The sequence below is a fragment of the Aethina tumida genome, chromosome 1 (assembly GCF_024364675.1).
Source record: "Aethina tumida isolate Nest 87 chromosome 1, icAetTumi1.1, whole genome shotgun sequence".
Taxonomy (NCBI): domain Eukaryota; kingdom Metazoa; phylum Arthropoda; class Insecta; order Coleoptera; family Nitidulidae; genus Aethina; species Aethina tumida.
Window position 1 is genome coordinate 46,933,075 of NC_065435.1, and position 17,088 is coordinate 46,950,162.

The 17,088-nt window shown below is 29.0% G+C and overlaps 2 protein-coding genes across 2 annotated transcripts in view; one reads left to right on the plus strand and one right to left on the minus strand.

Moving 5' to 3' along the window:
• The first annotated feature begins 7,820 nt into the window (after window positions 1–7,820).
• LOC109598989 (lachesin) overlaps window positions 7,821–17,088 on the plus strand; it is a 33,813-nt gene continuing 24,545 nt past the window's right edge. The window contains exons 1-2 of the mRNA XM_020014903.2: window positions 7,821–8,026; window positions 12,525–12,731. Of these exons, the coding sequence (XP_019870462.1) occupies window positions 12,647–12,731 (85 nt within the window). The 5' untranslated portion in view covers window positions 7,821–8,026; window positions 12,525–12,646. The remainder of the gene's footprint in view (window positions 8,027–12,524; window positions 12,732–17,088) is intronic.
• LOC109598998 (uncharacterized) lies at window positions 14,662–15,393 on the minus strand. The gene is made up of 2 exons (XM_020014916.2): window positions 15,151–15,393; window positions 14,662–15,094 (listed from the first exon to the last, which is right to left on the minus strand). The coding sequence occupies exons 1-2, from the start codon at window positions 15,338–15,340 to the stop codon at window positions 14,880–14,882; spliced, it is 405 nt and encodes a 134-aa protein (XP_019870475.1). The 5' UTR covers window positions 15,341–15,393; the 3' UTR covers window positions 14,662–14,879.

Consider the following 17,088-nt stretch of genomic DNA (forward strand, 5'->3'; position numbering starts at 1 on the left):
GTTCCTTCAGTCTTCCACTTATGGTATCCTGGTTTATTCTTATATTATAAGTCAATGAAAATTGCTGGTGCTGTAAATTAGTGGTTACAAACCTTTGTCTAAGGGCTTAAATATCAGTCTTTTCGTGGTAAAATTTTTTGAAATCGTCGATTGTGTCACATTTACTCGATTTGATATCTCAATAAGTGTCAAAGCTAATAATTTAATTCACAGACAGTTTAAAATTTTATGTTAAAAAAGGATATTCAAACTTGAATAAATATTCCCTAATTTTGCGGCGCATAAATATTAATATTCCATAACATTGAAAACAAATAAAATCTGGAGGTCGATTAATTTTTATGTAGAATATGGGGTAACAGAGAGTATAATAATAATAATAATAATAATAATAATAATAATATTCAAATATTATTACTGGTTAAAATGAAACATGTTGAGAATATTTAAATCTATTTCTAGGAAATTCAAATTATCCACTTCAAGAGACGCGCAATGTAGAATAAAATGTTACTAATTTATTTAACAATAAATCTAAAATATCAGATTTAAAAAGATTAATTTACCTTAATGCTTATTTTAAATAACAAATACACATATGTGCATTTTTTATTAATAAAGGAAAAATGAGAAGAATTAAAATATTAAAATGTAATATAATAAAATAAATAGCATTTCAAAATAACATAAAGGTTTTCATTTATTTAAGATATTACTGGATAATTTGTGAAATATTTTTTATATATTTTATAAAATGGAACACCACTACGTATTTATTGTTAGAGTTAAAATTTATGCCAAAAGTTATGATAATAATTAATGCAATGAAAATTTATTTGGTGGGTCGTTAAATTTTCATATGAGCAACTAATTAAATGATAGCAAAGTTGAACTTCACAGTTGAACGGATAAAGTATTTTAATCTTAATTTTATCGTCAGTCCTGGAAAAGACGTTAAAGCTTAAAAACTCATTAAATTCTCAATTTTTCATATTATACTATCGTTTATCACTGAATGCACGAAAAATTCCAATATCGCGGTGATTTAATATGATTTATGTGAAGTCGATTACAGGCATGTCATTGGTTTTCGCCTTTGATGTACGTGCTTGGCCCGTTATTACGTTTCCGCGATTTCACCTGTACCACGAAAATTTAATACAACTATTATTCAAGACAATAATTAAATGCCGCATGAAAATATGAATAAAACAATACAATATTATAATTGATAATTTCTAGAGCTTGATCGATAACCGCTTAATTCGGCACACAATTAATCCACCAAAAATAGAAATCTATTAATTACGCTTGACAATTGGAGCTCGAGTTCAATTTAACTTCCTTAATCATAGTCAAGTTTTTCGCAAACACCTCCGCTAAGTGGTTAACATAATCTCATAGTTTTAGCAGTCACCAAAACACATTAAGCACACTCGTTAATTATAATTTGGTAAACATTAAATGCCGCGAAGTAATTGGAAATAGGCCAAGTTTACAGTATGACTCTAAATCAAATGCGGTTCGACGGTTTACGAAGTTTTCGGGGGTGATAACACTCTTCACACCATTAAGCAGACACTATCGTTAGCGCTATAAACGTAACGTTATATCTAGGCCCGTTTTTTTTATCCAGATATGGCATTAACATGTCAAATCAAACGGCTGTATATATACTTTTTTTCGGAAGAATTAAATTAACTTTTATCGCGAGAAAAAAAAATTGGCTCTGTCCGAACGGACTGTGCCCGAAACTTTGGTGAAACACACACTCTTCTTGATAAACTAAGCTGTGAGTCTGTTATTGGCAGGGATTGTACTTGTCTTGTTTTAAACAAAAGACGTTAATGATTTAAATTAATTGAAGCCATTTAAAACAGTTATTGAGTAACATTGATGTTACAATATGATCTGTCAGTGCCACGCAGTTATAACGTATAAGTGATGAATGATAACATAATAAAACAATATTTTTTATTGCTTTAATTAGGTACACACAATTGGTCCATTTAAGGTGGGGACGCCCCGTAACATTTTTTATTAATGATTCGATTTTAATGAACAACAGCTCAAAAGGCAGACAATAAAAAACTTTTAGCACGACTTTTTTTGTTTTTTTTTTGTTTACCATGTCACACAGGTAATAAGTATAAACTTCTTTGTGGTCAAAAATGAGAAAAATTGGCATTACCATATTTCACAAAAAATTATTGAATATAATAATAATAATATAGTAATGATCAAAATATAATAACATATCTCAGAGTGTCTTAACACATCGGTTTCCTCACCTAATTTAAATGTACTTATTCAACGTAGTTTGTGTTTTAACAATCAACAAAAAATTCTATTGAGTGACAATTTATGGCATGTATATTTTGAGTTATCGTTCATTAAAATGAAGTGATAAAGTTATCATCAGTGATAAAATTATGAGGGTGATCCCACTTTAAATGAGCTGTTCTATCTACAGAGAAACTCCATAAATTCCTGACACTTGTAAATATGTAATTCGTTAGTGTTATTTTTTTTCGTTCCTAATATAGATAAATCAATACATGTGTCACGAAATTTGAAAATTATAACTCTGAAATTAATATGTTTTCCTTTAAATGGTACTTTAGAAATTATTGTTAAAAGTAAATATTATTTGTTTGTGTAAAGCAAATATTTTATAATATTTAAGTGTGCAATTAATCAGTTTGGTTAAAAACAGCTTATTTTTGTTTTGGAAATAATATCGAAGAAGTTAACTCAGTTCCTCTCAAAACTTTCTATTAACATGAAGTAATGATATGGAAAATTTATTTTGAAAAGTCAGTACTTCAGAAAATTGTTATAAAATAAGAATTTATTAATATATTTTTAAACATGGCTCTAAAATTTATCTATATCCCTTTAAAGGTTTCCACACTTTTAAAACTCTTGATAATACAAGCAAATATTTTTTTATAGGTTATTCCAAAAATAGGTCAAACATTTTATAGTATTTTAATTAATAAAAATGAATTAGTTTAATATTTAATAAGAAATTCATTCTTCCTTTTAAAACTTTTTATAAATATGAAATAAGTAATAATTTGGTAAATATATTATCTTAAAAAATAAAACCAGTTATAATAATATGAAAATTTCTTAAAATGCAAATATTTTTCTGTATCCAAAATTAGGATAAAAATATATTAATTAGCAGAAGTGAGTTTAACTTTACTCAATTTGATAAAAAATCACTTTTAAATAAATAAATTTAACCCATCTTTCCCACAATTTCACAGTAATTTGGTTATTAAAAATGGAAGTATTTTACTCGATTTGATTAAAAATTGTTCACTTTTAGTTTGAATCTAATATCGAATAAATAAATACAAGTCATCGTAAAATGTTCTCTTAACAGGTATTTACTAATATGGAAAATTTATATTAAAAAATAAGTGCTTGTTATGTACAACATATAATTTCTTAAAATATTTTAAAACATAGCACTAAATTTAATTTGTTTTTGAAATTATCATACATTTGAAACTTTTGTTAATAAGAGCAAACACTATTTATAGATTATTTTTAAAATAAAGCAAACTTTTTATACTATTTTAGAGAACAAAAATAAATTCAACTTTACACGATAATTCTAATGATAATTTGAAAAATATATCTTTTCTCTCAAAAAGCTTATCATAAAATAAGAATTTCTTAAAATATTTTAAGAAATTCAATTTGAAAAATTACCATGCTTGTAAAACTCTTATTAATAAAAGAAAATATTTTTTGTACGTTATTCCAAAAATAAGCAAAAAATTTTATAATATTATAGTAATAATGTAGAAAAATTATCTTAAAAAATAAATATATAAGAAGGTAAGCTAATTTTAAAAATGTTTTGAAACAAAAAATATAATGTGTATAAGAGAGGATGGTAAATAACCATTAAAAAACACGTGTTTAGTGCAAAAATGTTCAGTTAACGTTTATTAATATTTGCAGTGTGCAAAAAAAATAAACATGCACAGAAATCCATCAATTGATTTGTTGTTCGTGATGTAATGATTTCATGTATTTTAGAGCGCAAATATTACAAACCGGAGAAAGCCGCAATGCATACATTCATAACAAATGTATTTTCGGAATAAAGAGAGCCGAGAGTCTTTGTGTCATTTCCGAGTCCCATGTAGAAAACACACGATTTGTTTTCGCTCCCACAGAATGTAATAGACGGTCTTATTATTCCCAATAATATAGGTTGGATAGCTTGTCAGAGCCAAGTTTTTTTTTTTTATTTTTTTTGCTCGTGCGAATGATGAAAAAGGGAATATTTTAATGCAAAGGAGAGAGATATTTGCGGCTCGCGTGCGGAAATGAATCCTCGTCTACATTGTGAGAATTCCCACTTTTGGGTCCGCTCTATTTTCACTATGGTGTTACTGACTGTGAATTTGTTTGGTTTGTTATTACGTTTTAAATGCGACTTCAATTGCTCACAGAGGGAATTCCAAATGATGCTTTCTCCGCTCCGCGTTACATGCGATACACTGTAATTTTTAATGGTACTGACACGCCAAGAATTAAACACGGATTCCTCTCAGGATGTTAGCCGGTTGCGGTGCGGGACGCTTAAACAAACATAAAAAGTTCCTGGTTAAATACATACAGTATCGGACAAAATTAGACCGACTACCTTAAATATTAAATAAAATGTTTGAAAACTAAGTTATAAAACACTCATTTACGTCCGTTACTTTATGTCTCATCGTTCATTTATGACCCATGCATTTTTTACGTAAGTAAGAGAGAAACTGTTTTTATTCAATTATTTCTAAAAACCAACAAAATAAAACGACTAGGGACTTCAGACGAATCAAAGTTTAATATTTTCAGAAGTGACGGTGGACAGTTTGTTCATCGCCCTAAAAACAGTAGACTTCATTGAAAATATGTTACAACAACTATTAAACATGGAGGTGGGCAGTGTTATGGTTTGTGGTTGTTTTTCCACTTATGGTATGAGTCGAATTCATAAAATAGAAGGTAAATTGGATCATCGTTTTGTGAATAGTAACATATTGGAAGATGTTATGCTACCCTATTATGAATGGGAAGTGCCATTAAAAATTATATTTCAGCATGACATGAAACTATCCGGCTTGTTAAAGAATGGTTTGTTTAACAAAAAATCAATGTTATAAAGTGGCCCACTCAACCTCCTGATCTTAATCCAACAGGAAACTTAGAGTAAATTGCATCACAAACAAAGCAAATTTGTTTGAATAAATTAAAAATGTTTAAACAAGCAAATAATTTTCAATGTAATATTGTTTATGCCAAAAAGATGTGAAGATGTTATAGCCAATAAGGGATACTGAACGAAATAATAAATATTAGGCCATCTACGTTGGATTTACATGTTATATTTTTAATTTTTATGAAGACTCGGTCTAATTTTATCGCGATAAACACAGTTAATTTTTTGGTTTTATTTTTTTTAATATTATAATTGACGTGACATGTTTCGTCAATAACATAATTTATATATGTGGGTTTTATTATTTAATGAAACAAAAATCAGTCTCTAATTTTGTTCGATACTGTACATAATACGCGGTGGCATAATTTTCCGCTTATTGGCGCATAAACCGGCACGATGAGTTTCAAAAGTTTTTATGATTAACGTAACGTGTCCCTGCACCGGAATTTCGATCGGAAGAACGCACATTTTTTGATACGAAAAGTAATTGGAATTTTTATAAATAAAAAAAAAAACATAAAATAACTCGACGTGTTTCACCGACAAAATATTAAATAATTAATAAGGCATTACATGGGGTTAAATAAATTTTTAAACAAAGGACGTGACGTCGTTCATAATTCGTAGCGAGTAAAATATGATTAGCGATCCTTCAGAAAATACATAGTTTAAATGTGGGAAATAACTAACAGGATAACGGCGACGAAGATGAACATATAAGCGCAGAGAAGATTTAATAAAATATGTAATAAGGAAAGTGGCTACAGGCAATTCCATTTGATAGAATAACCAGTACAAGGGTATCTTTAGATATAAAGAGATGTCTTTTATTTTTTACAAAATTCAATTTATATCAACTGCCTTACATCCTGCTAAATGTATTTCATAAAGGAAAGCATTTACTTAAATACCTAAAAAGTTAATTTTGTAAAATCTATTTTTTGATGCGTTCGCATTTTTATTAAAAAATCGGTCATGAATAATTTAACGTCAACTCTTCCGAGCGAAAATACGTTCTTGAACAAAGTACTCGTCCAAATCAATTTTTCCGTATCGAATTTAAACAAGTGCGGTTTTTAGTTCTACATGTCACAGAAATTCACTCGCAGTAAGCAACAATGGGGCGATATGGATTTGATGTACAGTACCGAGCAAAAGAAACACGTACAAAGTATTAAAGAAATTCCCAAATTTTTCAACCCTTTCATAATTTTATTCTTATTACGCACTCTATACCTACATGAAAAATAGATGCTTAGAGGTTATAAAAAATAAGGGATATGCCACCAAATATTAACATATTTTAATATAAAAATAAAAAAATAAATTTGTTTCTTTAAATATTTGATGATGGATGAAATTACTAATATATGTTTAAAACATTTTACTTTGTGTGTTTTATTGTTGACGTAACATGAAATGACGTAACATAAAATGAATCAATTTCTTTTGCTTTTATAAACGAAAAATTAGAAAATAAAAATGTTTTTCTACTTTTGCTCGGTACTGTAGGAAACATAACTGGACATCAACATGTAAATCGTGCATTAATTTGACAGAAATATGATACAATTATTTTATTTTATGACATGAAACCACGATATTAACTAATAAAACGTAAAACTAACGCATTTCAATGTCCTGTAATGATAGAAATTATTGGTCGGATGACTGATGGCAATGCGAAATGCGCACCGGATTTATTACAGCAGGGACTTTTATTAAAATTCGCACAATTAAGATAAACAATCTATTAATACCCGTCTGAAAACGCCCCCATTTCGCAACGTATCCGATAACAACGGCATTCGCTCGCCATGGTATGAAGATAAATGATAGGTTATTTGTTGTAGGGGCATAATTGAATTGGGAAGTGACCGTCTTGGGATCATATGAAATTAACCTGCAGTAACCGTCAGGTATTATGAATGTGCGCCAAACCTGACCGCATTTGACCTCTCATTAAGAGCTCAACTTCCTGCCGCCCAAATTTCCATCGGATAATCGAAAATAATTATTAACACAACATTACGGCGTGCCGAGCGGGAATGACGGCAGTTTCGGAAGAATTTATTGTAACGAAATTCGGGTGGCTTATTGATTTTTTTTTAGGTTTAAATGGGAATTTCCAGGTGACGACTAATTGGAGGAACCGGAACAAAACGGTTCACCCCAATTAGACTTTCTAATAAGACCTTCACTAGGGGAGGTGAATATTTTAAAATAGGAAGTATATTATTGCTGTGCAGATTTGAATAATCAAATTTCACGGCAGGAATACATTAAAGAGTGCGAAACTGAAAAAACTATGCCGCTCAGTCTTCGTCGAAACACGCAAAATGAAAAATGAAAGAAAAAACCAATCCGTGTTTATTGTTAAATGACCACTCCACTCATCGAAAACCTCATCTCGAGATTTGAATGTTCGAGATTTGATGTTCGGGATATGGCCATATATTCCTGCAAATTTTATCATTCCCACGAATTGCAGCAGCAGAACTGTTGCGCATGGATACTGCGCCCCGGTTCAAATGTTGACTCAAAGAAGGAAAGTTCAGTGTGGTTTCCGTCGCCGCGAAGTTTGACGATAACGGACAACGAAACGTGTTCCGCGTTTCAGCACCTCTCATCTCTTTTTGAACACCGCACCACAGTTTTAACGAATAATAAAATAAAAAAAATATTTATATCTTGTGAAGTTTTGAGGAATTTTTCCTGGATATTATTTGTGGTATTTTATGACTGTGTGACATAATTGTTAAGTTGGCATTGGATTAAATTAATAAGGTAATTTATTTTCTTTTAATTTATTATTTTATTTTTTGTTAGACTTAATTTTTGTGACCAGATTTATAATAAATAATCATTTTGTAAAACATATTAAAATCGTACAAATGATTATTTTTGTATTTAATTTATATTTAATTAAATAGTTAATTTAATAATATTTAAAACTTAATTTTATTACCTTAATCATTAATTTATTTTTTGTATATTTAAATATTATTTTATGTATATGTAAGACCACTAATTAATGTTTAAATGTAAGGTTTATTTATTATTTTATTAATTTAAGCTTGAAAATATTTTCCTGAATGTAACAAATCATAGTAGAGGGCGGCACAGTACAGAAAAGCAAAATCAAACTAAGTTGCTAATACTTTGATATTATGAAAATTACTTTAAAAAATTGTACAAATTATACATTGCTAGCTCTATTAAATCTAACGTTATGGAAGCCATTAACATTTTTATTGCTCTATTAACTTTATTATGTGCAAAAAATGTATTTTATATTTAACAACGGTTACTTAACTTTTTAAAACATATTAAGTTCTTTAAAATATTATTTAAAATATTTAAAAATGTATAATAAATATTTTATTATATATTATTTTTTTTAATATTCCTCATCACATATGCATTTATGAATGGATAAATTAAAAAAAATATTTTATCACTTTTACCAGAATTTTATTTGAAACAAAAAGGATAAAAATTGGTTTTGATAATTGATTATTTACCCTTAATGAAGATTATTGTTAATGAAATTATATCTGTAAGAATATTAAGATATTACTTAGTATATATAAATTATCAGTTTAATTAAAAAATAAATTTAACTCTTTCTTTTTCAATATTTTTCTTAAATAAAACCAATATCTTCATTTTTTAATGAAATCGATAATAAAATTTTAACAATAGGAGCTGAATTATATTTTTTAAATTATTAAATGAATTAAAATATTAATTCACTCTTCCAACTCTTTGCTTTTCAGTATTTTAGCATCTTAAATAAAATCGATAACAAAATTTTAATATATATAACTATAGGGGCGTGACTGGATTTTTTTTAATTAACAAATGAATTAACAAATTAATTTATCCTTTCAACTCTTTGCTTTTGTATATATTTAATTAAAACCATTATCTTCACTTTTTAATAAAATCGATAACAACATTTTAACACATAGAACAATAGGGGCTTGATTATATATTTTTAACTTATCAAATGAATTAAAAAATAAATTTACCCTTTCAACTCTTTGCTTTTCAGTATTATAGTATTTTAAATAAAACCAGTATCTTTACTTCTTAACGAAATTTTAATATAAATATATGTAACCATAGGGGCTTTACTTTTATATATATTTTAGTATTTTCGTTTTTTAATGAAATCGATAATAATTAATTAAAAAATATATTTCCTCTCCTTCCTTTTCAGTATTTTAGTATCTTAAATAAAACCAGTATCTTTTCTTTTTAAGGATATCGATAGCAAAATTTTAGGAGGGGCTTGATTGGATTTTTTAAAATAACAAATGAATTAAAAGATTAATTTATACTGTCAATCAATAACAAAATATTATAACATATAATCATGGGGATGTGATTATAGATTTAAATTAACAAATTAATTAAAAAAATATTTTACTTTTTCCTGTTCTTCATGTTCAGTATATTAGTGTCTTAAATAAAACCCATATCTTCACTTTTTAATGAAATCGATAACAAAATAAGCCCATATTTCTGATTATTATGATTATATATTTTTAAATTATCAAATGAATTAAAAAATAGATTTACACTTTCAACTCTTTAAGTGTTTTGGTATCTTAAATAAAACGTCGTCAAATTTTAATGAATCGATAAATTTTAATACATATAATCATGGGGGCGTGAAAATGTTTGAAATTTATCAGCAGACGCTTACCTAAAGTACGTAAAGATGACTAGCTTAAAATACACCTTGAATAGCTTTATTACAACCATGCATAATTTAAAATTGCTTTTTCGAATGGTAAGTAAAATTTACGGAATATAATTGGATTAATTACTACGAAATTTTAGATTAATTTGTGAGTTATGGCCCGTGTTGTGCGATTTAAAGAAACTTTTGTTTCGCCGTCACTCACAGTCGGACGTTTTGAGTGATGTTAATTTTCGATTTTGATTGAGCCAAATTTTTACTTAAATTATTGGATTGCGATTTGTCATTGTGGTGTTGTTTTAGTGACAGACGTTTGCTTGTGGGATTTGTTTGTGTCACGGGTTAACCTTTAAATTATCTCTGCTTAAAAATTCACACAAGAGCACGTCAAAGGTGATTAATTCCCTGGAGACACCGTAAAATACCATACATGGCAAAAGGCAAATATCTGTTTGGGGAGAGGAATTATCTGATAGGCCTTTTGGTGGTTCCTAAATTAGTAATTGCGATTAGATATGCTAACGCAGGAAAATTTAAGTTGCAATTTAATAAAATTTAATGTTTTGATAATTCAGTGGTGTTTTGCACAAATGAAATTGTATTACACTATTAGGGCTTCAATTTATCTGAATATTAGAAAGGACAGAGGATGAAGACAATTAAATAATTTTTGATTGTTTCGGTCTCCATGGTTAAATATAATTACTCAAATTTGAAAGCAATAATTACCACACGAAATGTCCGAGGACTGTCAGGAGTCTGATGAGGAACTGATACGCCAGTTCTCATGGACATCATTACACGACAAAATTGAAGAAAAAGAGGAAACAGTTAAATCTTTAAAAGAAGTTACACAAACTTTAACAGAATCGATGAAGGATATGTTGAACACTACCGTGAAACTGGGAGAAAGAATCAAAGAATTGGCCGAGAAAATGTGAACGGTATTTTTAAGATGTGTAATTAGTTTACTAAATAAATTACAGTGATAAACCTTAGTTGATTTATTGTCTACATTACGAATTATTTGTCTGATTATGGATGAGCATATTAGTGAGTGCATGAAATAGTTAAAAAATTAATTAATTAATACTGTCACACTGACATTTTTTAAACTCTACACGAATTAGCTCTAAAAATTTTAATTAATTAGGGTCTTTAGGAATTTTAATTTGTATGTACACGGTTAGAGAAAAAATATTTTCCAATGGCAGTATAAATAAATTAAATCATGCTAAACCGTTGTCAATCGTTACTGAAAATATCCAATTTAAATGATGTAAACATTTTATTTAAATGGAAACATTGACAATTCCAAAAAATGTTCGTTACATTAACACATGCAGAGATAATAAAGTCATATTGCTGCGTCAAAACTCTGACTATATTAATAACTCTTGCAAAACCCGGCCATTATTTAATTTGTGCACACAAACAAAGTTAAATTATGATGATTTTAAAACATTGCCCTTTTCGGTACAACTTGACAAATGTTATGTACTGTGAGGTTTATATTTTATGCTGCTCGCGATGAATGTGACCTGAGCATTTTCGCCATGTTTGACGTTCTAAAATGTGCAAAATTTCTAATATAATTTCGTTTTCGTACTTGGTAAGGAAGTATTTGCAATACAAATATTTAACATTCTAAGTAAGTAACTTTGTGCTCCATGATATTCCGTAAATAATTGTCTCCTGATTTTAGAAATTAAAAAATGTACTCATACGGTTTTTTTTTTTTTGAAAAACTGCATAACTTGTTGAACTACAGTTAAAATAAAAGTTTCAAACATCTGCAAGAAGTGTATAATAAAAAGTTAGACATCCCATATTTCAAATATGATTTGTCTTGGATATACTTTCAAAAGATGTCTAGTTTTATTATGTATCGATAGACGTTAACATTCAGATGGATATCTTGAAAGTTAAAAATAAGTTTGGTAAATTTTTCCTTTTTCAAAACGTATACGTACACTCACACGGAGTTCGACTATGTGAATCAGGTCATGTTACATATATTTATAATAAAAACCCAAAGGTAACGCCAACTAAAACTGTAGCCGGCTGATAAAATGTTCAAAAGCGTAAAAGATCTAGGTCGCTTCAAGACATTTTAGAATCTCTTCGCGCAATACTAGTTTTGCTATTATTTTCTTTTAGACAATAAATATTAACTAAATTTTGACGTAAATCTGAGAAAATGTATAAGATCGTATATTATGTGAGAATAGAACATAACTGAGCGCAAGATAAAGCAAATGTATTATACTTTTGACTGTGAAGTATTACGTTTGCCGCAACCCCATTTAAGCTCTAACATTTTTAACATGAAGATTTTAATATATAATTCTGGACTGACGCTTCACGTCGGATTTGGTTTGGCAGAGAAACTTTTAGCAGTTTATATTATTCATATGGCATTACTGGCCAAATTATTAATAAATATTTCTATGTGGAACCTGTGTGCACTATTTGGTTTTGAATATTTTATTGTACGTGCCTTAATAAACGAACGTTTTTAATTACAGCCAAATAGTCATGTGATTGCTTAACGATTATATTTATTTGTTTCAGAATTGTGCAAATTTGAAAATCATTTCGGTCGGCTGCCGTATGAAAATGGTTGGACTTCAAACAAAAACGCACAGATATTGTGCGATGGTCATGATTTAAATTCGTTTCCCAAACTCTTTATAATGGCTCACAGTGCGGGACATCTCGTCGTCTATTTCGTGATACTGCTGTATTTAATCCAAGTTTTAAATTGCATGTCGCCTGCAAGTAAGTATAACTCAACTGTTTTATTTAAAAAACAAATCATTTTTTATGTATTAATTCTGATATTAATTGCTGAAATATTAATGTTGCTCATATTTATGTACACACAATTATTTATGGCAAAAACACACATCAACAATGTATGTAAATAAATTATTAAAATGTGTAAAATTTGTTGTTCATTTTAACGACTGATTTATTTGAAAAACTGAATTTAATATTTATTTGATATACTGTATAAATGTTATTTTGAATATTTTACATTATTTATGTGCTGAATAAAACAATTTTTAATTATTATTGCTGTTATTAAAATAAAAAAAAATTTAGTACAAATGTGAACACTAACCATAGAGAAGCTTATTTCCCCATAATTCTTCATAGTTCAAACGACACTAAAGGTGAATTTAGGAAGTGATGTTGAGCATTTTTTCCATTCAAAAATTTAGCAACCAAATCGTAGAAAACCAAAATGATTTCTTTTGTTTATTCTAGAATAGAGAACGATGTGCGGCTTTACATATTCCATAAAAAGACCATTATTATTGTTTTCCCCAATGTGTGTGTAACACAGTTGAGATAAGGATATATTGTAACGAATTCTCACAATTTCTCTTGCTCGCAGCCATAACGCGGATCTGTTATGTTCAGCTGCATTTTTTCATATTTCATTTGCCTCTCAAATTTCGAAACAAGTTTTTTCGTCGCCGCTTACATTTTATTTTATAAAATATAAGGATACCCCATAAGAAATTTCGGTGGGCCCAGGAGTCCTCACATGTGGGTAGTGTTACATATGTAACATATATGTCGTATTTTTCTTTTTCGTCAAGGATTATGAACATTTTGAAAATAATTTACAGGGATAACAATTCTCATGTTTACTTTACCAAAACTTTGGCTTTTAATAATACCTTTTTATAGTATAAATTAACCCTTGCGATAAACTTTGCCAAATTTAATTGCTATAATACACCATTAATACCCAGATATCATTATCAATTTACATATTAAAACAATAACACACCTTATAAATTAATATGCAAAATGCTGTTCATACCTCTATAAATTTACAGGTTGCTGAACACATGTTACCTGCTCACACAACACATATTTTTACAATTTAATTAGTATCCTCTGAAAATTTAATATAAACAAGTTTTGATAATGTAACAAAACATATTTCACTTTTAATTAAAAGGCGGAATGGTTTCTTCTTCTAATTAAAATTCTTATAAGCTTTTCATTGCATCTATATAAAGAACAACTAATTTAATCAAAGTGAATTAAGTGCGAGGTTAAGGAACTAATAATGGAATCATCAATTTGGGTCACAAAATGATTTAGTCATTTCGTACCATTATAAAAACCTAATTTGTGTAGTATGTTATTGTTTAGCATATATACAAAATTCGCAGGATACTGCGCACAAATTGCCGGGATAAAATTGTGTAAGTCACGCCATACGGCACTGAACTACCGACATTATTGGAATAGGTTATATATACATTAACTTGACACCGAAAAATAATTTGGTAATTATCAATTAGATTAGTTGCACGCATGCTTTTTAGCATGCATAACTAATAACGTGCAGAATATTAATAAAAAAGCTATTATTGACAGTAAAATAAACGTGTTCATTTTTCTATAATAGATCGTTGATAAATATATTAATAATTCAAATGACTAACTGCCACTTTAATGCTTTTTATTTTGAATTTACGTCTCATACGTAAAAATAATGAAATGGTATGTATGAGTGTAAATTTACATAATACATAAAGTAATTTGCTTTACGGGTTAAGTTTGTTTTGCCACTTAGGCTTCTATTATAAAGCAGTTACCTGTTTACTGAAATGTCTCAGGTTATCATTTTTAATCCATGATGACTTGTTAATGATTTTAAAAACGGTAGTTTCTTTGTATTCACGTGTTTATTTAATCAAATGTAAATGACCTACAATATAAAATCCTTATAAACTTGCCCTCGAATCAGTAAATTTCAGAAAATTTGCACTTATAAAGCATCATAATTTATTCATCAGTTTCTTCTATTCAAATATTTAAAAATCGGAAAGTGTATCAACAAAAATTTACAACGTCAGAATCTCAGTCTTCAAAATAAAACTGAAATTCACAGCGAAATCATCATTCGTCATTCGAAGGATTCGGAATCACGGCGCCGCTTTGTAGTTCCTTGTATTGCGAAGCGGACATGGTTATGAGATGGCAAAAATTTTCGGTGATTTCGGGATCGTCAACCGGCACAGCGGATATATTCGAAGTGCCACTCGGCACGTGATCCAGAATGGGCTGCACCGCTGCATTCAACCTTTCCCGTTCTCTCTGGTACTTTGCCAGGTCTGTAAATGTGTGTGGAAATTTATATTTCACCGTGGCCCATAATACAGTTTCTTACCTTCGGCCTCCACCTTCCACATAATGAAATGCACGACCAGAAAGAACTGAACCAACGCGTGCAAAACTATGACCACGGATTCTAGTAGAAACTGGTCCATGGTTATGTCGATGACCAGCGGTGTGCTGTACTTGCAGTACTTTATGCATATTTGGCCGAAGAAGACGCACAAGCCCGATATATACTCCATTTTACATTAAATTTTGACCGGAGTATGCGAATGCATTTAATTTTAGTGTCATTTACATGTGTTGTCATATTTTAGGAAAATTGTCAAACGTTTATTAAATAAATGTCAACAATGGAATTTAAGTCAATAAATATATTGCCATACCTTTGTTATAAATTACAAAAAAGTAGTGTTTGTTTGGTCGCCTATAACTAATAAAAATGTGCCGTACACATATTTCAGTGATTAAAATTCAACATGTCATTATTTGAAATTCCACACTAACAAATAAAAGAGGTGAAAATTATAGCAAAAAAATTCGGTAAAAAACACTGTGAAAATTATTGTTTGGATACGTTCAAAATCCAGATTAAATTTTAATTGACTAAAATGATCCCATTTAAAACATATAGGCATGTGCGTAATTAAAATAACCTCTACAATTTTATTGTGATTACTCTTGTTGAATGGAATGTTTTCCATATTTCTTTCATGGGTATAAACAATTTTATCCGGTTACTGCAAATATAATTGGCTTTAAATGAACTAAATCGATATAATCGATTCGTAACAATTGTAAAATGAGATTCAACGAAACAATTTTATGATAACATACAAATCATGCTTGCTGTATATTCAAATAGTTTTTTATTTAAGCGATGTGATTGAAAGCACTACATTTTGTTTAACCGTAAAATAAGGTCCAATGACACGATTTTATGATCACATTAATTAGGAATAAACTCGGATTTGTTAAAAAATAATGATCATTATTTATTTAAATAGGTTTTTTGTTTGATTGAATGCCACAATTTCCGATCGATTAAACTTCCTGAATTGATGTCCTACCTCCAGCAAAAAAAAAGGGTTTATATGCCGGCTGAAGGATTTTTGGACAAGAAACCATATTTAAATATTTATTCAGCCTTACCCTTCCCAGGGAAAGGTTTTATTGTCAGGGATGACTCTGACTGATGAATAATGGTCGCAGAAAATGAATGAGAATATAATATAATTAAATGAAAATAAATCTGGGTCGGACTGTTTTAGACGTTTTTGTAGGTAGAAATTTATGAGGAATGTGCATAAGTGAGTAACACATGTGTTTTATTAATATTACATGTGTGCCCGTTACCCTAATTTGCATAAACAAATAATAGTTAAATTTGCACAAAACGTCAGTTAGTTTTTTTCCTGTTCAACTCTAATCGATAAATTGAAATGTTAGTTTATGTAAATGCCATGTTATCGGATGTTAAATTGCTAATTACATTGGCATTATGGCAACATAAACTAAAGCTGTTATAATTATATCATAATAAAATTGATTAAGAACTTGTCATCGCTTGTATTTAATACGGGGTCTTTGTCGTAAAATTCGGCCGTTCAGTTTTGATTTTAGTGATTCATTAATCGCCACTTTGGGTTGGCCGAAGCATAGAAACCCAAAAATTTTACGGTCTTAGAAAATTAGAAAGCCATTTATCACCCGTAAAATTATAAAAGGTCTCGCCGTTTCGTATATCGAAATTGATCCCAGCGCATCAACTTTAAAATATGGACTTTTAAAAGTATCATCGGTCCAATCTCAATCCAATCTTCCGTGGATGTGGAATCCTCGAAGCCACACGCCGATGTTTCAGATCCTCCGTTTTTCCGTGCCTGCATTTATATCGAATTTTAGTAGGTATTTGTTCGAGTATATGGCACTTACAACAAGTTCTGACATATTACCGTGTGCTTTAGATACTCCCATTCGAACAGTATTA